This window comes from Asterias rubens, chromosome 21, assembly GCF_902459465.1.
Source record: "Asterias rubens chromosome 21, eAstRub1.3, whole genome shotgun sequence".
NCBI lineage: Eukaryota > Metazoa > Echinodermata > Asteroidea > Forcipulatida > Asteriidae > Asterias > Asterias rubens.
This window is the reverse complement of record NC_047082.1, coordinates 2,687,218-2,710,745: the sequence shown is the minus strand read 5'-3', so window position 1 is coordinate 2,710,745 and position 23,528 is coordinate 2,687,218. Positions and strand designations below refer to the sequence as shown.

Here is a 23,528-nt window from a genome sequence, read left to right as displayed (position 1 = left end):
ATTGTCAAAATGTCACCAACTACTCAAAAAGTCTAGTTAGGAAAAAAAAACCCAAGGTTTTGACGACATTGTTGCATTGTTAACTAAAAAATATGTTAGAGGGAGACATCTTATTGTTGTTTGATTAAAATATTACAGTTAAGACTTGCTATACCCCAAACTAAGTATCATTAATATTTCTCAAGGGCTTCTAAAAAAAATCATACACAGGTACTTATGTTCTCCAAACTTGGGCCAAATTGCATGGCACCAACTTAACTTATATTACTGCTTAAAACAAAATCATCCTCTAAGCGAAAAAAAAAGCAGAGAACCAAATCGAACACAGCAGCCACCTCATTAGCTGGTAGTATTAAGCAAAATTGATTTGTACTTAGCACATTTGCGTGCTTAATAACTACATAATTGTCCCCTATTTGTATATGTGGGTCGATGAATTGCATTCTACTGTATTTCTATTTGTGCATTATAACATGTCCGTTTAAATACATTCTTTATAGCCTTCTGGCGCAGAAGAACTTAATATGTAGGAGGGAAACATTCCAAGATATCAATGGAATATTTTATTTCGTTTAGAGACATTTTAACAATAATAAAACTACAAGATTTGTGGAAAAGGAGGTGTACTCAATACAAGAAAGACGGCCGATGAATGGGTACACATAAAATGCATCCATTGTTGTTGTTTCCTAAAACCTTTCTTGGGGGGATAGGGAAGTTTGACCTTAACAATTTGGGTTCCTTAATGTTGATGACTGAATGCACATGCTCAAATCTTGTCTTTGTTTAAGCTTGGGCCCATAGATATAGAATATATACATACGCGGGTTCTGGCATTGGGGCAGCCATTAGCCCATCTCCAATGTTCATGTAAACCAGCGTGTGACTTTTAACGCGTCCATAGTGGTTAAAGGCCTATCTCCCATGTTCATCTCCAGCACGTTAAAACCAGCACGTGACTTTTAAGCCCGTACATGAAGAACCAGGAATGTTTGTGTACGGCTTATGGCGTGTATGTACGGCTTATGGCCGATCTAGGTACTATCTTCTATATCTATGTTTGGGCCCAGTTTCATAGAGCTGCTCATGCACAAAACATAGCTAAGCACATCAAAATTATGCTCACCATAGTAAGGTTACCAGCCGAAGTACCATGTCACATGTACAATCTGTGACTGGTCTCCTGTTTATTTTTGCTTAGCACAAAGTTTATAAGAATAATTCTCTGCTTTAGCAGCGCTATGAAATTGGGCCCCATGTGATACGAGTAATGGTACACCACAAACAGATACACATTGTTGCCTTGGATCGGACTATAAAAAACGTTTGTAACCGTTTGTTATAAAATGCATACGGTTGGAAAGATGTTTTAAAAGGTGAACACAATGATCCACACAAATTTGCCTCGAAATTGCGTGGTTTTGCTTTTACTTTGCGAACTAACACGGTCGGCCATTTATGTGTGACAAGGGTGTTTTCTTCTTTCATTTTCTTTCTTTCATCTCGCAACTTCGACGACAAATTGAGGTCAAATTTCACAGGTTTGTTATTTTATGCATATGTTGAGACTAACCAAGTGAGAAGACTGGTCTTTGACAATTACCAAAGGTGTCCAGTTTTTTTTTAAATGAAACAAAGGTGACGAGCTGTTAAGTTGTTGATGTAGGATTATTGTAACCCTCGCTGTTTTTGGAAAACACACCATGAATAATCTATACAGATTAAACTAAAATCGGTTGAAGATTTACAACATAGAACCTGTTAGGAGTACAACTTAAAAAAACAAAAAACATAACAATAAGTTCATAAGGTGTTATAATAACCCAAGCTCAATCAACTGAAAAAAAACCAAAAAACAACAACAAAAGACATGGGACACAAATTTAACGATCACAGAACAAAATAATGAGTTGGATTTGCAGGAATCAAGCCAATGGAATGTTTCACTTTACAAAAATTCCCATCCAAGAAGTTTGGAAAAAAAATCCAAAACATTCTGAATCACAAATGCAGCACACTATGTACAAATCCCCTGAGCGTACGGATATATCCTCGCTGGAAAGAATCCAGTCATCTGCAAGAGTAAAGCCGTGTTCCCATTTGACTTTTTGTTTGTTAGAGTACCGTGACTTTTCTGTAGAATGACAAAATTAAATCCAACGGGGACACATGGTAAACTGACCTCCCTGTCAACTTACCACGACGATGATAAGGCCGAAAGAGGCCGCGAAAGATTTTGGCGCAGCCACAGTAAATTATCCGGGCCTCTAAAAAACTCCACACTGTAAAATGTCACGTAATAGAACTCCAGGTGGGAACGCACGGTTGAATTACACCAAATCCAGTAACTTTCCGTGGTCAATGGGAACACTGCTTTAGTGTCTTTTTTTTTTAACTATTATTAAACCACTTGGAAAAAAAGTCTTGAAAAAGAACTCAATGAATACTGAACAAGTCCAGAGAGTTAAACTTTGGGTCTTTTGCTGTCGTTGTCTTCGCCGGTGCTGGCCTCGGTGTCGCTGGCTTTTCTTTTGGCACGTCCTGTGAGGGTCTGATCTGGCGAGTTGTGGTTGAACTGGACGATAACGCAGGTCATGTTATCACAGCCGGTGCCGTCTCCGCTGGTATCCGGCGCTAGACACACACGAAACAACTGAAACAGAGAGGGAAATACCATAGAAGATCAGATCGTACTAATTTCATTTAATTTATTCTGGTTGTGAGTCCAAGGACTCTCAAAAGCAAACTTAAAAAATAAATAAAAAATATTCAAGGAAAATAATAATAATTATAGTGGATTTTTATATAGGATAGGGACCTATGAAACCCACTCCTTTCACATAGCGCCATGTAATGATTTACAAGGTGCTGTGGCGCAATATGCAGCCAATCAAACCAGGAACACCGGGCGAACCCTTTCTATTTTGGGTAAGTGCACTGGTGTCAAGACTGGGACTCGACCCACACTCTGCTGATCAGAAACACCAGAGCTAGAGTCCGGTGTTCTTAACCGCTAGGCCATGACACGCCACAAAACAGTCAGGTAGGGACAGAAAACCCAATCCACATAGTACCCGGCGTGATTCAAACCAGGGTTCTTGAGGTGGAAGGTGAGGAAAGATAGGAAAAGAAAACTTTTAAGAGCAGTGATGGGTTTAAATAATGACTTGTTCAGATGTCTTACCTCTTCACATATTTCGGAGAGTTTACACGACTTGTCATCTTTGGTCTGTTTTTCTATTCGGACTCGGACAAAATCTATCACCTCTTGACTCGTCATGACATTCCTGAATATTGAAGAGTTATCAATCAAAAAATTAATATCAATCTGTGCAAAAATCGTTACCCTACAAAATAAAAACTCAAGTAGAAATATTGCTTGTAATTTTACAGAAGTTATGGCAGGCTGATACTTCACGGAGGCAATGGAGGTGATTGCCTCGTTGCCCCCTGGTCAATGCCTTGGTGCCCTTGAAATGCTCCAGTAGAAATTTACAATTCCCTGATAGGGTGCTCTTTACCAAGAAGGAAATTCCTTGGTGCTCTTTTAAAAAATGAAGCACACAGGCCTGTTAAGGTATGTTGCCCCTGGAAATTGCAAACAAATGCTGTAAGACTTAAATTCAATACAAATGGTCTTGCCGCTTCATGGGTAAAATTTCAAGATTGTTTGGATACAAAAATTAACAGTGGACATGTAAATGACCTACCATATACCATCGCAGGCAATAACCATGATGTCATTTTCTTTGGTCAACTCAGCCGTTTGAATGTCGGGAAATGCTGAAATCATCTGCTCCTCTGGTGGTAGATCTGTGTTGCATTTGTAACAGTGGTCACCTATGTAACGTAAAACATTGACAATTTCAAAATTACGGACAAAAATGATGGCATTTAAACCAAGTATTTTGTAAACAGTGGCCACCTGGGTGAGGTAACAACAATGACAATTTCAAAATTAACGCCAACAATTGCTACAGTTTAACCAAGTATATTGTAGAAGCGGGGACAACAGTGAAAATTTCAAAATGAATGGTAAAATTGTCTACTTCCAACACTTATGTGCATTATGAAAAACTGCGATTAACATGGCATCTGAACTCTATAAGGACTGAGAAACACTAACATGACTAACATGGGATGAGAGAAAAATTAAATGGTCCTTGAACCCAAGAACCCCGACACTCTGGGCAGATGCTCTACCAACTGAGCTATGAGACACAGCGGGTGTACTCCCTCAGGTTTTCCCTAAGAACGCCATTTTTCTCTCGGTGTTGCATGGATGCGCAACTGGGTTATTTCACTTCTACGGTGATTAGGCACCATACCAAATCAAATATTGTGTTCATGACTAAAATAGAGAGATTAATTTTACCTATGGCTCTGGAGAGGTTGAGACCCCCGTTGACCCTCCCGTCCGGAGTGACCTTCCCACCAGCCTTCTCTATTCTCGTAATCTCGATATCATCCTCCGGCTTGTGGTCAATAGAAAGATCGACGGCTATACCCGCTTTTGATAAGACGCACCGCGAGTCCCCGGCGTTGGCTACGATGATGCGCTTGCCTTGTATTAATGCAACAACTGCTGTGCACCCGCTGTCGCTTCCTGGCTGCTAAAAAAACAGAAGGAAAAGTTCAATTAGTACAGGCTTCGAATTAATAACACATGGGACCCACAGCAATTGCCCTGGTGCCCAGTGCTTTTGCTGTGGTGCCCTTTGCAATGTTCCAATACATATCAACATTCCACAAAGCATTAAAATCCATCGTAAGACAAATTGTCAGTATAGTGATTTGTATTGTGGCATCACACTTTACTAAGCAACACGATTGTTGCAGTTACGATCAATCTTAGCTCTTTGTGAAATCGGTCCCTGGGCATAATTTCAGGTAAATTATATTACATACATCTTCATTCACAGTGAGTGGGAATTCGTGTCATGGGCAAAAACTTTATGTACAAAAGGTATCAAAACCCTTTAAGATGTAAGGTAAAAATAGATTGCTTTACAAACTTATCCACTTCACAAAGTCGACCATTTTGGAATACTATAAATAACTAAGGAAGGAAATGGTTTACACGGTGTCAAGAACAAATCTCACCTAAAAATATCTTTCTTTGTAAAGCTATAAACAGATATACAGCAACCTACACCTATAAATGACTAATAGTTAGGGTTTAAGCGACCTACATGTACTTCAAGAGTGAATACATTAAAAACGAATAACTTTACATTTCAGTCCGAACACTCAATATCATCCACTGTGGTTTTGAAAGATGAACTAAGCCAGTTTCAATATGGTGAATGCATCTGCAGTACACAGTCAACCGTTCTACTGTCTGACCATTTAATGTCATCCACAATACCAATCGGTGATACATTGATTAAAGTATCTGCACAGTACACACTCAACCCACAAACTGTTTGACTAAGTTTTAACCAAAAATTTGATAACACCTAGCCATCTTTTTTGAGTCAACAAATCCTCTTCAATTGCAGGAAACTGTCTCGATCCATCTAAAAATCCAAGTTTGCTATGTACCTCTTCTTTTTTGCTACTCACCTCTTCGTTTTCGCTTATTTAAGAGATGTACTTTTTCTTTTTTGCTAGTTACTTCTCTTTTTGACTACATACCTCTTCTCTTTGGCTACAATCCTCTGCTTTTCGCAAGATTTCTATACTTTTTTTAAAATCTTCATTTTTGCATCATACCTCTTCTGTTTTGCTTTATACCTCTTCTTTTGTGCTACATACTTCTTTTTTGCCACAAACCACTTATTATTTGCTACACACCTCTTCTTTTTCGCTCCATACTTCTTCTTTTCGCTAGATACCTCTATTTTAAAAAAACATCTTCCTTTACGATACATACCCCATTGTTTCGATATGTACTTATTCTGTTTTTACTATGTACATACCTCTTCTTTCTGGCCAAATACATCTTGCTGATCATCTTCAGCATCATCATCTCCTTCTTCCTCCTCCTCTTCCTCATCATCCTCTTCAGATTCACTTTCTTCATCGTCATCCTCCTCCTCGTCTTCTTCTTCATCATCAAGCTCATCTTTGACCAAATCTTCTGATGTAGAATAACATAACAGAGATGAAATTTCAAGAAACACAGCTTGCTCATTCTATATAGGATTTGAGGCATTGCATGGTGAAGTATCAATATTAACTATACCTCATACATATTCTTGTCAGAGAGTCGAGTTCTCATTGGTCCATTCATCATCACGTGCCAGGTGTTAATTTGGCTAACTACCAAGCGCGCAGGTGAGATTTTATGCAAGTGGTAAATGTGCATGACAAGTAATAGTTCCCCGGGAGCTATTCTACTTCTCATGCGCACTACCATTGCGCGAAGTCATCCCCCGGGCGCTATTGATCGTGGCACCGTTTTGTATACAAGCACGAACAGCGCTCTCCAAGCGACATCCAACACATGAACAAACTTATCGTGTGCATTTAGTTTCACAGTAATCATTTTCTCTTGCTCAAAACTCATGTTCTGGTAACTGAATATGTATGAAGTATAGTAAAGCAAATATAACATGGTTAATTTCGGGTGACTAGTCGATGAGCTGCCCTCGGTATTGGAAGTTGACAAACTACATGTAGTTGTCAACTTCCAATACCTCTGGGAGCTAATATCAACTAGTCACCCTCAAACCATGTTATATTTGTATAATATTTGGTTTGCGGTAACACCATGTGTGTATCTACTTGCCAGGTAGAGTTTGTTCTGAGTGAACTGTCTTTCTTTATTCTACTATCGCGGAGTAGATTTATCGGATGTTCGAGAGACTTCTCAGGTCTGAAAAGAACTGTCCTGCTTTTTAACTACTAATCGGGCTAAGGTATAGAAAATTGGCTGGGACTACTACTTTAGCTTATAGGATCGTATAACTGCACTACCGCAGAGTCAAGTCATCGTCAGGAGACTCGTTCTAGTCTCGCACCTCCAAGATGTGACAATAAATCTTCTCTTACATGTCTTTTTTATAGTGCTTGTTCAAATAACAGTTTTGCTTCTGGTCTTGAGAAAACCATTCTTGTCCAGTAAACATTTTAATGGAACACGTTGCCTTGGATCGGTCAAGTTGGTCTTTGTAAAGCGTTTGAAACCGTTTTTTTAATGAAATGCATAGGGTTAGAAAGATATTTTAAAAGTAGAATACAATGATCCACACCAATTTGCCTCGAAATTGTGTGGTTTTCCTTTTACTTTGCGAACTAACATGGTCGGCCACTTATGGGAGTCAAATATTTTAAGCCCATAAATGGCCAACCGTGTTAGTAGACGAGGTAAGAGGAAAACCGTGCAATTTCGAGGCGTGTTTGTGTGGATCATTGTATTCTACTTTTACAACATCTTTCTACCCATATGCATTTTAACAGTTACAATGCTTTACAAAGACCAACTCGACCGATCCAAGGCAACGTGTTAATTTAAGCTTCAAGCCCTGTGGTCTGGTGGATTCCCCTGCCCCATTACTTGATCCCCAATATGAATTTCACCATACCAACCTATTGTGCCATTTGTAGGTTTCTTTCCTGCATCTCCAGCACCATTACATTTACTGTTTTCCTTTGACTCCTCCACACTGTCACCATTCCCCGTCTCCACCTTACTGACACCACCTTCCTTAGTAGTAGCACCATCACCTTGACCTTTGTCCTCCGACCCGGAATCGACCTCCTCATCCTTAGTCTCCTCCTCAAGTCTGAGTGGTATCGATCCATTCCTCTCCTCTCCATTCGCTTCTTTATCGGCCCCTTCTGTGTTTTCCTCGCCAAATATCGGGGGCTTTTTCCGCACCATTGGGGAGAGGAGTTCGTTTTTGTCTAGTTTTTTTCGGAGTGTTCTTGTCTTGGTAGGATTGTAACTGTAACGGGCTAGGAGTTCACCGAGTGGGAGGTTGGCTTCCTCTTGTAAGGCTGATGCTTCTTCTGCGTCCGCTGTTTGATCGTAATGGAAAACCAGGAGTTAATTTTGCTAGAAGTAAGCTTGGGCGATACCACGATATTATCGAATATCGCGATACTAATTTGGAAACGATTTGATATCGGATCGATTTGGTTTTAATCGAAATATCGATATATCGCGATATATCGCAATATATCGCGCATTCAACTAAGTATCGCAATATCGCGATGTATTTCCTAGCTGAGACATCTTGCACTCCATAGGTTTGGAGTAAAACCAGAAAAATAGGTCATTAGAACACCTCTCTTATGCTATGACTGTCTCTACAACTTCCACCGGGAGTTTGAAGACTGATGATGTCAAATTTAATTAATCGCAATATCGAATATCGCGATATATTGTCGGCGATATATCGTGAATAAAATAAATCGATATGGCCCAAGCTTAGCTAGAAGTTTAGGCACTGGACACTATTGGTAATTACTCAAAATAATTGTTAGCAAAAAAAACATGCTTGGTAACGAGCAATGGAGAGCTTTTGATAGTATACAACATTGTGAGAAATGACTCCCTCTGCAATAGTTTTTTAAAAAGAGGTATTCTCACTCAAATAAATGAAGCCCTTTTTAGGCATCTGAAAGCACACAAATTTGTGCAACACTGGTGTTTTTTTCTTTCATGATTCTCTTGCAACTTTGATGACCAATGTAGTCTAAATTTTCACAGACTTGTTATTTTATGCAAGTGAAAATAATGGCCTTGACAGTTACCAAACGTGTCCTGCCATCGATTTCACCAAACTCTTAACTTAGGATTAATCCTAGGATTTAGGGAGAGTAAAGTTCTGTATCCTTAGACGTAAGACGCATTGAACCCATCCTAAGTTAGGACGAGTCATCTCGAGATAGAATTAATCCTAGAGTTTCGTCAAATTGGCTGCAGTACCTTTAAGTAAACCCCACATGTCAGTGTTTTAGCTAAACAGGATGGAGAATCAAAGAGGTATTTTATCAAAATTGCTTTCGACTACTTGCTTTTGATTCCTACATACCTTCATCTGCACTTTGCTCCATACCAGCCAGATGTTTCAATTCCTCGATAGCCGATGGTTCCCTTAGAACAGCATCTATTCTCATGAAAGCATCTTGCATGGCTTTCTCCATGTTACCTTCTTTGTATGCTGGTTCATCTTTGATGTAGTCAGGGAGGTGTTTGGAACAGTACAGCGCTACTTCTGCACCTGAAGTTAATGGTACCAATTGAGATTAAAAAGTGTTGGTAGTTGGTAAGACACTGCTTGTGGGTTCGAATCCCACCCGAGCAATATGCCTGTGATTTTTTCACAGAACTCGGGGAAAATACTGAGAGTGCAGTGCTAACACACATTGGTGTAAGGGTTTAACAAAAACAAAAATATTAAAAAGTTTTGTTGACTTTCCTGTCTCAAAAGCTACCCATAAGTCTTGTCCAAATTTAATGGAAATTTAACGCAAGCCTAATTCTCAGTTTTAGGAAACCAAATAATTAGTGGCTTCTTACAAAGCCCTCAAATCATTACTTAGTGACGCTCATGGCTACCTTATTACTACCCCTAGCCACTGGGCCATATTTCATTCCTTAAACCATCTCAGCACCCTTGGGAAAATACAGCCTGTACTGGTTTATAAGTAGCGCACCAAGCTAAATCAATCACAACAACCATCTCTGCCCTCACATGTAACCATTTACCCCGGGTGATGAGAAGCAATTATAGTCTTGCTCAAGGAAACAAGTATCATGACCGAGACTTGAACCCACATCCTGATGACATGAAAAAAAATCGCTTTCAATGCTTTATTGTATATCAGAGTAGAAACAAGACTAGCCAAATTAAAAACAGAGTGCCCCAAAAAACAGTCACTACATTTGAGTTACCATTGAATGGAATGTTCTGTCCCAACTGTAGAATCAGCCCAACTGTAGTTAGAATCGTCTCAGTTATAGTGTGAAGGGGCAGCCCAACTATAGTTGGGATTGGCCTGACGATACTTGGGGTGATTCAATAGTTGGGCTGTAACATAGTTAATTATGAATTTTTGTTTACCTCCATGACCGTCATAGACTGCAAACATAGCTGTGTCGTTATCAACTTCTGGAATACAGTTATGGCCATCCTACAAAGAAACATTAACTGAGAATTAAAACATGCCTAAAGACAGGACCAAATTTTATAGTAAGTAGATACAAATATTCAATGGATGGTCGGGCCAGTATTTCTCAAGTCTAGATTTGAAATGCAGGCCTGTGTGTTTCGTCTTTGAAAGGGCAAGGGCACCAAGGCATTTTCTCATTGTTAAAGGGCATCCTATGAGGAAATTTCAAGGAAAACTTTCTGTACGGCGCCACCACTTTTTCACTCATTTATACAAAAAGGGATATCTCGTTGAGGTAAATTAGATACTATATTATTTCATATCGAATGAAAAAGTGGTGGCGCCATACGGAAACTTTTCCAATTTTAAATTTCTACTGGAGCATTTCAAGGGCACCAAGGCAATGACCAGGGGCCATGGAGGCAATCCCCTTCGTTGCTTCCGTGAAGTATCAGGCCAGGAATTGGTTTACAGACGAAGAGTAACAACTGAGTCAGGTAGGGGGTTCCAGATGTTGTGTTGGTATTTTGTCTCAGATGCGTTTTGACATGGAACTTTCTAATCTTCCCCGAGTGGCCTTGGACGATAAATGATTCATCAAGGGGGGAAAAATCACTCCGAGATTGTGGCGAAAAAAAGGCAGTTGGAAATTATTGCAAATTATGCAAGCTAATTTTGTTCAAGAAATCAGATGACATTATTAAGGGATAACTTTCCGTATGGCGCCACCACTTTTTCACTCATTTTTACAAAAAGGGATTTATCAATCAGGTAAATTAGATACTATATTATTTTATTGCGAATGAAAAAGTGGTGGCGCCATACGGAAACTTTTCCTTATTAAGTAACTTGACTGGTTGTTTCATGAACAGCAGTGAAAAAAAGCGATGGTGTGAAGATTTCAATGGTTGATTTAATAATTAATCGCAGCGAGTATTTCGCAGGAGTTGAATTTTTGCAAACTATTCCTTGCAAATTTGCGACGTCAAAACATCGCATCGCATGAAGTTTGAACCAGGCATAACACAAACAGGTAGAAATTAATGTCCACATGATTCCACAACAAATTAGACAATATGTTTCCTGGATGACCAAATGTTGAAAAAGCATTAGTTAACAAGACTACACTTTTTGTCAATATTCAGCTTCATGCCATGTTTGAATGGTTCACCATGTTGTCGAATAATGTGTTTTGACGCTCGATGTCAATCTTAAAACCTACCGAATCAAGCAATCAATTTTTCTCACATATCAAACAATCATTTTCAAATCATCATTAACGTTACAAAGGTGACTTTAGACTCCAATCATTGTCATCACCAAACAAATAAATAAAACCTAGGCTAATTATTAACTTGCATGTTGATTAAAATAATTTATTCTGGCCAAAAAACTCGATCAACTGATCAAGTCACTCAACCAAATTTACACACATTCCTTACCTCCATGCCAAGTCGCCATCCCTGCATGGCTGACGAACCATATCTGAATTTTTCTATACCTCCATCGTCAGAAACACATTCTACATTCGGCTCTGAAAGATAAGCTCCCATCTTGTCCGGGTAGTTCAAACAAAGCACAATTCCAACCACTTTTTCATGTCAATTACAAAAGTTCACAAACTTATTTTAGTCCAGTTTCTTTCACGTGGGGGAACAACACCTCAGTGCAATTTTTATATACGCGCCATGCATTAATATTTTGTACACGAGGCAATGCACACGAGACGTGCAAGGAGGAATGCAGTCAACTGGTAAACTGATTTACTTGCTGAATCGCCGTTTCAATGAGCCGGATACCATGGATATTTTGAGGCGACGAACACGTGACCCCTCCAGCATAAACGTCATCAATGTGGTTTTAGGTCATTGGGGGCGGAGTTTAGGGGGAGTTTCTGAAGCTGAAGGGATAGGCTAGGGATTGAGGGGTGCAAAAAAACGACATACCAAGTGAGACATATTAATGAGGACTTCAACACATCCAAACAAATTTTTCACAATTTGAAACAGCTTAATCTTTATAATTAAATGAAGCTTTTTTTCTCAGAATGCACTTGGTGTAAAGAAATAGCTCAAACAATTTGAAAATGAAGGTCTTTCATTTCATGAGAATAATGCAGTGTTCACACAAAGTGTATCGTAACACAGCGCTCCAACATAATTACCCCTGGTCACTGGGCCATTTCATTCATTCCTTAAACCATCTCAGCTCCATGGGGAGTATACAGCCTGTTCAACAAATATGCGCCACTACGCTAAATCAATCACAAGAACAATCTCTGCCCTCACAGGTACCCATTTACCCCTGGGTGGAGAGAAGCAATTATAGTTAAGTGTCTTGCTCAGGGACACAAGTATCATGACCGGGACTCGAACCCACACTCTGCTGAACAGAAACACAAGAGCTTCAGTTTGGTGCTTTTATCCGCTTGGCCCAACCACGACACCATGCCATGAACAGGGGAAACAAAACTTCAAGCCAAACTGGGGGAGAGGAAAGGGGCAGAGGCAAAACTTAAAAAATTAATTTTCACAAAATGACACTTACTTTATAGATTCAAGTAGGGTAATTTTTTATTGGGCTTTTTTTATGTTCCACAAAATTTGAACAATCACAAAATAATCCACTCACGTTTATGAACACAGCAACACAGTTTATAATCACATTGACTTTTTTTCTGGTGATCTGATTTCTTGATCAGTGCATGCTGTACAAACGCAAATAAATCATAATTTAACAACCAATAGAGGGCGCTGTTAAGTTCCTAATGTTAAAACAATAATAACTTGTTTCAGATGGAGACAAACATTTTTCCCCCAGGATGGACAAGGTCAAGCTCAAATGGTCTCTGTCCTATACAAAATATAAGGCAATGTTTGAGACCTTAACCATCTTGGGAAAAATCAAATGCACAGTTCATGTAAATTTATGCAAATTTTTGTCTGTAAACAGCGCCCCGTAGAGGTTAATTATTTATGATTTATGTGCAGCCGACATGTGGCATTATCACTCTTGTTTATTTAAAAAATAAGTCAATAACATTTTGTCCAGAAAATCAATTTTTCATCAGACTGCATAATTTCATATCAATCATCATCACCTTATCATTGGTCAATTTTTTAAGTCCGCAGACTCCAACGGCCAATTTGCTTTTTTAAAATAAAAGCACTTCCCTCACAAATCTTTGTCTTTACACAAACATTGCTGGGATACTTCTTAAAAAAACCCAATTCGGACTAAGAAAGTATGACATTCAACATTATAATGCTTTGAGGCGTACACACTTGCTGTCCAAACCTCAGAAATGTGGACTTTAAAACATGATCAAATACTACAGTATGATTTTCAATTCACAATTCCAGAGACACGAATGAGTCATTTTAAGGTATGGCGGACACAATACTATAACACTATTAGGTTTGGGTAAATCTGATCAAATCCACCAAAACCAAACAGTGCAATCCCATAGTGACCACCATTTTTCAAAAGGCTAATAGAGTCTATGGCCCTTTTTTGACACAAGGGCTTCGGCTTGAGGCTCTTGAAGCCGTCGTTTGAATCCAAAGCCGAAGCCCCATTTCGAAAAGGGCCCATGAGTGAGCTCAAGTACCTTAGCACACCTTATTTTATGTAGACCAAGTCCTCAAAAAAGACAATCATGTTTTATCGCTGGAAGATCTTCGAAGCACAATGAGCTGCGTTATCGTTAATAGACCTTTATCATGCTGTCACATCTTGGTCATGTTCCCTGTTTCCAATAACAGTAATGAATGCTAACATTCATTGCGCATGGGACCAGACTATTATTTCGTCCAGCCTCAGTTTGGCTACAATTGGTTGGAATGGAGTAAAATCAAACTGATCACACTGTGATGAAGGTCTTTAGCAGTTGAAGTTTTGAATTCTCAACCCTATTGTGAGTCATATTTTTAAGTTCTTTCAACGTCGAGGTACTGGCTGACATATTCAAGCTTTATAAACATAATCAACAGCCTTAAGACTGAGCGACAAATTCAAGAGGCCGATCAATCCGGAAGTGAACAATGCGTGTTTACAAAGCAATTATCTTGTATATCCAAATGACAAAATGCAACTACTTAAACATAAAAGTGCGATAAAAAATTAGTTTATAAACCGAAAAAAACCTACTGAATCTAAAAGGTACAAAGACCGGAAAAGTTCTTGAGAATTTGTTGGTGATTCTTGCGAAAAATTTTAAACCTGAAAACCAAAAAAATTAAAGGATTTTTAGTGCACTGATTTTGCAAAAAACAAACGAGAATACTAAACACTATACACTGATTCTAGTTTTTAAAGACGGTAAAAGATGACTTAATTTCTGAATTCCTTGCAAGTTATATTAATATCAAAGTATGTAAAGCCAAAAATAAGTGAAACTTATTCACTCCTACCGATATTTAATTTAACAAAAAAATCAATGGCTGGTTTTTCTTAATAATCAAAGCGGCAAATATAAAAATCAAATCCAATTTGTGGGAACAGAAGAAGGCAGCTGAACAAAAAACAAACGACTTTTTCATGGCCGTGACTAGTGCATAACGCAACAGTACCTTCCGAGTCTTACACATCACCCTATACAACCCAACCTCCCCCCCCCCACACAATGGTACATACAGTCCATTTTCCCTTGGTTTAAGAGTACTGTTAACATATAACTTCACAACACAACATTTACTACATGGCATAACGAACATGCTACACTTTTCATAGAAAGAGTTTTGTTTGCATTCCCCCTCCCCCACCCCAAAAATAAACAAAATAAAAACAAACAAAAACACAGCCGAGCCATGAATAAATTCCAACCTATCCCCGTCAATCATGATTACTCACTACAACCTTCTACTGAAATAAAAAGCCAGATCCGTTATTTTTAAAATATCTGCTGTAGTTAAACTACGTACACCCCTCATGGGGGCATATACTGCACATATTCAGCATTTTTCTACATAATCACCTCATTCACAAAGGAGATGTTTTCTTCATTAGTTTTTTCGAAGCTTTTTTTTTTTTTTTTTTTTTTCTATCTCGTTTTTTTCTCCGCACTACGATCTGAACCACTTTTCAGCGCCAGGGGTTTAGCTAAAGCTACAAGTAAACTTTCCAACACACAAAGATTTCTTTTATTTCTTTAAATTGAATCAAAAAATGTTACACGGGGTCATAAACAGAACCCATCTTCATATAATGACAAAGCAATGTATAGACAGCTTTTGAATACCCGGCATCGAAAAACCAAGTGGAAAAATTTACCTCCGTAGAAAGTGTTTTCGTGAAACATTTATATCAATTTCTTTAAAATGTAGTACGGTCAAACAGAATTTTCACTTATATATTTTTTTTTCCACATAAAAGGTTCTAGGCTGCAGGCATTTCTTATAAAGTTTGATTGCTAAGGCTAAAAGCTAATTGCCGCTAACTCGTGGATTCTTTGGTAACGAAAAACAAGCAGGGGGGGGGGGAAACCACTGGTTCTTTCTTATATCAATCACTACTACAGCTCCAGATAAACTCCTTTAAACAGTGAATGAAAAACAATTCCCATGAAGAAAACCAAATGCCTCCGCCTCAAAAACTTTACACTCAAGAAAGTTCCACATTAAAAAATCAGCAGACCCCAGCTCATCAAAATTAAAAAGCAAAATGTTCATTAATTTTTGTTAACAGATATATCTAAAAATTGGCGAGTGCCGCTTATAACAATACTACAGCACATGGTTAAGCTGATAATAGAAGTGTATACAATTTTTCTACAGTGTTAATTAAGACATGATGCATTTTATTTTTTAATCGTAAAAATCTTGTTTGAGCTGTACAGGAGCCTCCGTTGGCCAAGGGCGTTTGGGATGTTGGCCTTGACGTGACGGGGTCGTGGGAAGCCAGAGGTCTCCTCCTGCCCTGTTAACAGATCAGCACTGGGGAGAAAAAGAAATAAAAATCAGGCCTGATACTTCATGGAGGCAATGAAGGTGATTGCCTTCATGCCCCCCCCTTATCATTGCCTTGGTGCCCTTGAAATGCTCCAGAAGAAATTTACAATTTCCTCCTAGGGTGACCTTTACCAAGGAGAAAATGCCTTGGTGCCCTTGCCATTTCAAAAACAAAGCATACAGGTCTGAAAAATGCACTTTAGAAAACTTATCATTATGAAAAGTAATGTTGTGTCTGAATGCAGTGGCTAATGTCTATGGCTATGGAATTGGTTGCAGCAGCAATGATATGATTATGAAGAATGAAATCCGGTTCAAGCAACAGCGGAAGCCATCAATTCCCCCCAAAAATTAACATCTAACATATTGATCATGTTCCCTATAATCAACAGCAGGAATTTACGATAATATTCATTGCACAAAAAAGGAACCAGACTATTTGGCAGAAACCATGGTTCCAAGGCTGGTTCCAAATGGTCGCCCACACTAGTCCAATGGTCGGCCAGCCTTGGTTCGAGTCCAAATAGTCAACCTTATAGCTAACCATGGTGCGCACTGAAACTTGCTCCAAGTGTCTCGGTTTCCTTCACGCCCAACATACCTCAATTGTTTATATATTTATCTTGCTGAGGGCGACTATTCCACCACATCACCATTTGTCTCTTCCCCTTCTTTGTGGATGACTACTTTCGTGATGGTGAAGTCAGGGTTGCATCTCTTCTCCTCTGCAATGGCCTCGGCCAAAAGCTGATCACAAAAAAACCAAAAAAACAATTAGACTGGGCTCATAGAAAAGACTATGGACAAAGAGCATAACCTTTTGCTTTTGAATGTGTATACATCCTAAAAACAAGGATGACATTAGTCTTGAAGTCACGTCGGGAGTTGTTGTGGGGTCTTATTCGCTGCCCGCAGCTCTGTGAATCGTTCCCACTGTAAATGCAGGGACGGTGCACACATCCTCGAACCCAGTATGTGTATGAGTCACTCGCAATTACAGTCTTGAATAACTTGTACCCAGCTTTGTACATATGCATTGGACTTGCTACCAAAATTGGATGGAGCATTTTTATGGCTCTGCTAACCGTGACAATCAATCTTATATAGCGCTCAGGTCCGTCACGCAGTGACACTCATGACGCTTCAACATTTTTTTCCCTGGTCACTGGGCCTTAAATCATTCACATAAACCATCTCTGCCCTCACAGGTACCCATTTACACCTGGGTGGAGAGAAGCAATTTTGGTTAAGTGTCTTGCTCAGGGACACAAGTATCACGACCATACTCTCAAACCCACACTCTGCTGAGCAGAAACACCAGAGCTTGAGTTTGGTGCTCTAATCCGCTCGGCCACTACACCCCACATTACTTCATTATTGATGAAGTGTCAGCTATGAGAGGGTAAGCCCCTTCTCTTCATGGAGGATAAACTTGAGGTATGAGGTAATTTCTTTACCTCATCCTTGTTGATATCTGCATCTCCTTGGATGATGATCTTCTTCTCAACGCGTGTTTCTGTCACGTCACCTTTCACCGTCTAGCCAAATCAATACCAAAAATACAACCGTGAAAATATCCAAATCAAAATAAAATGTACAGCAGAAAGCCTGATTCATGCTTCCTGAGAATGCCAAGCGAGTTTTTAACATCACACGGCTGTTTTCGCAGCGAATGTTTCGCAGGAGTCGAGCACAAGTCAACTGACGCGAAATATTTGTTGAAAATTGGTGACGTCAAAATGCGTATCGCATTCGCAGGAAGTATAAACCGGGCTTGAATTGCCTACTCTTTCTACAAATTTTGCTTTGAACAACGCACTGATGCCTCCACTTTGTGCACCATCAAAGTACTTATTATTATTATAATTAGTATTATTATTAACTACGCTGATATGCTAGATAAAAACAAAACACTAGTAAGATAAGCATGTTATTTAACTTAAAGGAAATCATTGCAATGTCTTTCTTTTTCAAATTACATTACACATTGAATTGTCATTCTGAATGTAAACGCCAAAATGAATGGGCAAACAAAAGCGACTTATCTGTCTGAAAGTAATGAAATGAGAAACAAAATATGCTTTGATGCAATGTGGATTGAATGGCGAAGACTTAATTTCTACTATTCACTGCAACTTAATCAATAAAACATGAGAATGTCGATGAACCTCTGAAAATGTAGTATTAAATCGTGATCTGCAACAAATCATTTGAGATTCAGTACTCAACTGATGTAGATAAATATTCCATTGTACAACGGAGTATACATTATTGTTTTGTTTGCTGAATGAATGTTGCTTACAATGTTTCTATGACGGTGGAGGAGGGTGGTGGAAGGTGGAAGGTGGAGGGTGGAGGGAGGTGGGAACGGGTATGATTAGAGTTGAGGACACTGACTCGTTTCCTTCAGAAAATATTCCCGACCAATCTCCCCTCCCTGAACTCTTGGATCGGCACACCTTCACAAGACATACTGGGCACACCAAAAACTGTTTTTCACACAAAAAAGAACTACCACAGCAAACACAAGATGCTAAATCCACGACTCTGGAAGAAGGGGAAGGGGGCGGACTTCATCAACAGTTTAAATGTCAAGGTGTGCCAAGATCCAAGACCTTAGGAAAGTTTTTTCTATCTGAACGGTTGTCAGTACGTACCCTTGTAATATGTGTGGTGGTGGTGGTGGTATGGCCTTCGCTAGTAAGGGTCTGTGCGCTCACCAACATGCCCGAATCATCCAGACTGTTATCTGGCTGGTCGCGCTCAAATGAGATGGTCGTGTTTTCGGTTTGGACGAAGGGCACGTCGTGGGTCAGTTGGGAGTTCTCCTCATCTGGGCCCCCTTGCTGGACAATAGTGGCCGTTTTGACGTACGGCTCGTCACCTTCGGAGGCTGTGGCCGCGACCATCTCGTCATCATCTTGAGGCTAGTGGGGAAATAAAATGAACGTCTTGATTTAGAAATTACGGTGCGTGGTATCGATGCAAGCCAGACCATGCTGCATGACCACTAGGCGCTGGTCCTCTACATTGGCTTGAAGCTAGAGGCACTTGGAAAACTTCCTTTGCTTGATGAGTGAAATGTTGAATGATGATCAAGAAACACAAGAACACCACCACCAATCTGTCATTGGGCTCAACAATACACCAAAACTTTGGGGCCTCAGACTATAAGGCGGTCCTAATCACTAACTGTCTTCGTCTTTGGTCTTGTGATCCAATTTCAGAGCTGCTTATATACGCACTTCAAATAGCTGAGCACAACAAAATAATGCTTACCAGAAAAAGATCAACAACAAATCAAAGCTCATGATCATTATGTTAGTACAAAATGCTGAAAGAAATTAGTATAATTATTAGTATAAAAGTGGCGGTAAAAAGTTACAGTAAAATTTAGTTAGTGAAATCGTTTAAATATACTACTGTAGCTGGGACCACAATTTGATTCAAGTAGAGGATAAAATCTATGGCAGCAGTTTTAAATATTAATATTTATATTTAGAGTAGTTATTTTTTATTAATTATATTGCTTGTTGTTCAATATATCGACCCAATTAAATTGAGTCCAATTCCATCAAGCCTGTAAGCACAAAAACTTGCAATGACAAACAAAAAATCTTGCTTAACCTTACCAGCCAAAATACTACACAGTTTGCTTAGCAAAGAAGTTTTCTGCTTAAAGGGTGTACATGTATGTCCACAGATTTACACAAGACTTTACACAATTCGAAGATAATGATAGTAGAAAGCTTCCCTGAAAATATTACGAGCTGAGGTGCTGTAGTTTTGGGGAAATTAGTAAAACAATGTCGTGAAAATTATTTTCGTCTCATGAGACGAAAATTATTTTTAAGCATGTACAAATGTATTTTCATGACATTGTTTTACTCATTTCTCAAAAGCTACAGCACCTCAGTAAGTAATATTTGAAGGGAAGCTTTCCACTATCATTATCTTCAAACCCTGTAAGTTTAATGAAAATCTATGGACATTTTGAAAAAGTACCCGAATCCTTTAACGTTTTTATGAAACTGGGCCCAGACGTCATCATCAGTCGTACTTGCTGTGCCATTTGGGAGTCAGTTTACTTGTGTGTAGTGAGCTTTCTAGGTGAAGTGTACACAGCCAGTCATGTCAGGCGTCATATCTTTATAATGTGATAAAAATCCAAAAAGTGCAAGCCCCATGTGGCGTCAGATACCAGTGGTTAATTTATATTTTTTGCTTTACCACAATTAAGAAAACTGAAATTTACTTTGATGAAGTTGTTAATCATTGTCAAAAATCCTAACAGTTAATACATACAACCCCAAAACTCTTCAAGTTTGACTATAATTAAATCTTAACTACAAAATGAAAAAAAGGTGTTATTATTTATGTGTGGTGTGGTGTGGTGTGGTGTGGTGTGGTGTGGTGTGGCAGAGACAGTGTTCATCCTGTCCAAACTCAGTTGCTTTCATGGAGAGCTTAATGGATCCATCTACAATATAACAAGTTGCAGCACAACAAAATCTTGTCAAGTTAAGTTCTTTTCTCGTCAATCCACAGCAACTTTCATATTTGTAACTTAAGTTAGTGCTGCTAGTATTACACAAGACATTCTGAATGTAGCGTAACTTCACCATGACGTCATTCATGATTTCAACAATCTTATCGGTGTGGGTAATAGGTTTGTGTGCATTTTGATGTTATACACAGGTTAATAATTTAAGTCATTGGATCAAAACACAAAAAAGGTGCAAAAACACGGCAAGTCTGACATCCAACTGTGGACGTGACATGCCAACTCTAGCCCACCTCAGCGTCATCAAGACGCTTCATGACGGCAACGTCTCCTTGAAGGGCTGGCGGCTGGGGCGGAGGCTACAAGAGGAACGGAATGGGATGAGTTCAGGTTTGTAATACCATACAGTGGAGATTTTCCCATTGGATGTAGGCTTCATTCAAGCCTGTAGAAGCGAAATCACTGCAGTCAAAGTTTGATTGTTAGGTAGACCTTATGAACTAACAGTTCAAACACCGATACTCGAGTGACAAAAGCAAAGATCTCAACTAAACGTACGGAGCAATTACCTAAGAAACAAGGGCTACAATAACATTTACAGAGAGTACCTTATTTCAGTTCTGTAGTTTCTAATACTACATGGCAAATTTAACCAATTATAATTGTTTTCTTTATAATTAAATAACCTATTGTTATACATTAAGTCACAGTAAGATAAACAAATGATAAGATGCGATGATGATGATTTAGAAAAAATGGAATGAGTCTGAATTAAGAATGAATCAGTATGAATGATGGAGCAATTATTATAATTAACACAACCTGATAAGCAGAGCCTAGTTTCACCTTGTCCCTTTTCAGGTTTACAAGTTAAATACCAACAATTTCTGTGCTAGCTGCAAAAACAACACCAATACAGGCGTACTAGCTATACTAGCCTTGCTATACTCAGGTGTACGCTTAGCAGAAATTATTGGCTATCGCAAGTATAATGTTCCTATGAAGTTGTCCCCAGAGGAAGGTTAGCAGGTTAGTTTATGAGAGCTGTTGATTTGCAGTGGAAATTTTACTATTAAAAGGCAATGGTTTAATGTATGAAAGTTAATAGATAGTTTTAAAGTGTGAATACATTATATAATTCATAAGAATCATGTCAAAAGTTTCATGAATGCTTTCCTTTTATTTGGTTGACAAATGTAAAAACAAGTCGGATTTGAAACTTTGCATGTTGGAAGTATATCTAAGAGAGGTTTGCGTTCACACCATATGAGTTTCTCTTTTGTGAAAAGAACAAAGATGGTTACAAATGTGAAAATGTACCTCAACATTTGAGTGAGTGTTGGAATATGTTGCAACAATTTCAGAGACAAGAATAAACCTACCAAATCATTACCACGTGTCTGAAGAAAATGAGCTATATTAGAATAATCGTTTGATTTTTAGAGAGGGGTTAAATCCAAAAACGAAAAGCATTCCAAATCACACCTACATGTATTTCGCTAAACTCTACCACAGAAAAATAATATTACAAAAAACAAGAAGGCCTGGGCGATAAATGATTCATATTCATGATTGCAGGATTAAAAATAAAACCAATATGCACTCCAATGAAGAAAGTGAGATTATTATCTAGACTACAAAATGAAAAAGGTTAAACTTCTTTCATCAAAATAGAGTCAGTGATCCTTCCATCCGGATCTTGTTATCAAGTCATTTCCGATTCTTTATTTTTCATTTTTTTTTTACCAAGCTTTTCTTTTCATTCTAAATGTCCATCCAAATACAAATCAAAAAATGTCTGCCCTATTCCGATGAAGAGCGCATATTTTGAAAGCGGTGGTACATTAGCAGGCGGAGCCTGGGGTGGATTTCACAAAGAGTTAAGACTAGTCTTATCTTGAGTTAGAACAGGTTACTCGTCCTATCTTAAGACTAGCCATACGTTTTTTTGTATCTCCTAGGTTAGGACTAGTCCTAACTCTTTGTGAAATCAACCCCTGGAGCCGTAGCCTAAGCCAAGGCTTGAAAAAGGCCCAAGGTCTACCACCAACATCATTTCCCCCAAAATGATCCAATTAAACGACCTTCAGGAGTAATGGTATGATAAAAGAAGTCTAAGACGGTTTAATTGTTATATAAATGAAATCTCGAAGAGGTGTCACCCATGAACCACAAGTGCTTGAAGCTCTCGAGTAGAAAAATTAAACGAGAGCTGTGAAGGTGTGCTGTTAATGAAGGTGAAGAAGAGGTAGAAGAAGAGGGGGAAAAATGCAAGTGTTAGACGTGGTGAGCTCAGAAAACCGCTGTTTGGACAAATACCTCTGGGTAGGACTCGGGGCTAACGTTAACGTAGGTGTTGGCTGCGTTGGACTGGATGCTGGGTGCCTCCTCCATCGTTGGCTCTAATAAAATGGGTTCACCCTCCAACAAGACGCCAGGCTGTTAGAGTTAAGAGGGTTTGTTATCAAGTATCCTACTTAATACTACATTACAATGATGCATTGGGGCACTTACTGGTGTAAGCAGGACCCAATTTATGGCTCTGCTTACCGCCAAATTTGCACTTACGATCACCATTCTCTGCTTACTGTGCAAGCGCCAAATTTCTGGGCTAGCTGTGTAAAATTACTTCTTTCTTGAAAACTATGTCATTTCAGAGGGAGCTGTTTCTCACAATGTTTTATACCATCAACCTCTCCCCATTACCCGTCACCAAGTAAGGTTTTATGCTAATACTTGTTTTGAGCAATTACCAATAGTGTCCACTGCCTTTAAGGTAAGCAGAGCCATAAGATTGGGACCTGATTACACAACGCTGGGAAGCCAACGGACCAATCTTTTTAATTATGTACAGGCTCTGTGAACACTCGGACATTGCACATTCTGTAACCATAATGCTAAATCTCCACATTGTTAGAAGTCTGCGGTAAGCAGAAAAGTTGGACACTATAATGAGTAAGAGTCTCTTTGAGACCCTAGTCCACAATAATTCTGGGGCAAAACTTTCAGCA

General features: G+C 38.9%; 2 protein-coding genes across 10 annotated transcripts in view; both read right to left on the bottom strand.

The window, feature by feature from the left end:
• Positions 1–1,560: 1,560 nt before the first annotated feature.
• On the bottom strand, positions 1,561–11,823 carry LOC117304794 (protein phosphatase 1G-like). 3 transcript variants are annotated; one of them, XM_033789405.1, is made up of 9 exons: positions 11,508–11,823; positions 10,017–10,086; positions 8,985–9,173; positions 7,534–7,965; positions 5,922–6,082; positions 4,376–4,613; positions 3,711–3,840; positions 3,185–3,287; positions 1,561–2,653 (listed from the first exon to the last, which is right to left on the bottom strand). In XM_033789405.1, exons 1-9 carry the CDS (start codon positions 11,616–11,618, stop codon positions 2,465–2,467), a joined length of 1,623 nt encoding a protein of 540 aa, XP_033645296.1. In that variant the 5' UTR covers positions 11,619–11,823; the 3' UTR covers positions 1,561–2,464. The 3 variants fall into 3 exon arrangements, with proteins under 3 accessions (XP_033645296.1, XP_033645297.1, XP_033645298.1); XM_033789406.1 differs by having other exon boundaries at positions 4,376–4,610; XM_033789407.1 differs by having other exon boundaries at positions 5,922–6,079.
• Positions 11,824–15,072: 3,249 nt separating this feature from the next.
• The window catches only part of LOC117304389 (band 4.1-like protein 3), a 63,761-nt gene continuing 55,305 nt past the window's right edge, over positions 15,073–23,528 (bottom strand). For 3 of the 7 annotated variants that reach the window (XM_033788812.1, XM_033788815.1, XM_033788813.1), the window contains 5 exons: positions 22,837–22,956; positions 18,671–18,940; positions 17,471–17,551; positions 16,615–16,760; positions 15,073–15,998 (listed from right to left, as the gene is read on the bottom strand). In XM_033788812.1, the coding sequence (XP_033644703.1) occupies positions 16,650–16,760; positions 17,471–17,551; positions 18,671–18,940; positions 22,837–22,956 (582 nt within the window). In that variant the 3' untranslated portion in view covers positions 15,073–15,998; positions 16,615–16,649. Of the gene's footprint in view, positions 15,999–16,614; positions 16,761–17,470; positions 17,552–18,670; positions 18,941–20,786; positions 20,877–22,836; positions 22,957–23,528 lie in introns of those variants that run through there. The other 4 variants (XM_033788814.1, XM_033788817.1, XM_033788816.1 and 1 more) reach the window with 4 other exon arrangements.

Bases quoted from the DNA above. Each gene is read 5' to 3' on its own strand.
- LOC117304794 (XM_033789405.1), bottom strand. From the start codon at position 11,618: ATGGGAGCTTATCTTTCAGAGCCGAATGTAGAATGTGTTTCTGACGAT. The intron at 9,174-10,016 runs GTAAACAAAAAT...CATTAACTTCAG, and splicing joins AGTCTATGACGGTCATGGAG to GTGCAGAAGTAGCGCTGTAC. The intron at 2,654-3,184 runs GTAAGACATCTG...TCTCTGTTTCAG, and splicing joins TCTCCGAAATATGTGAAGAG to TTGTTTCGTGTGTGTCTAGC.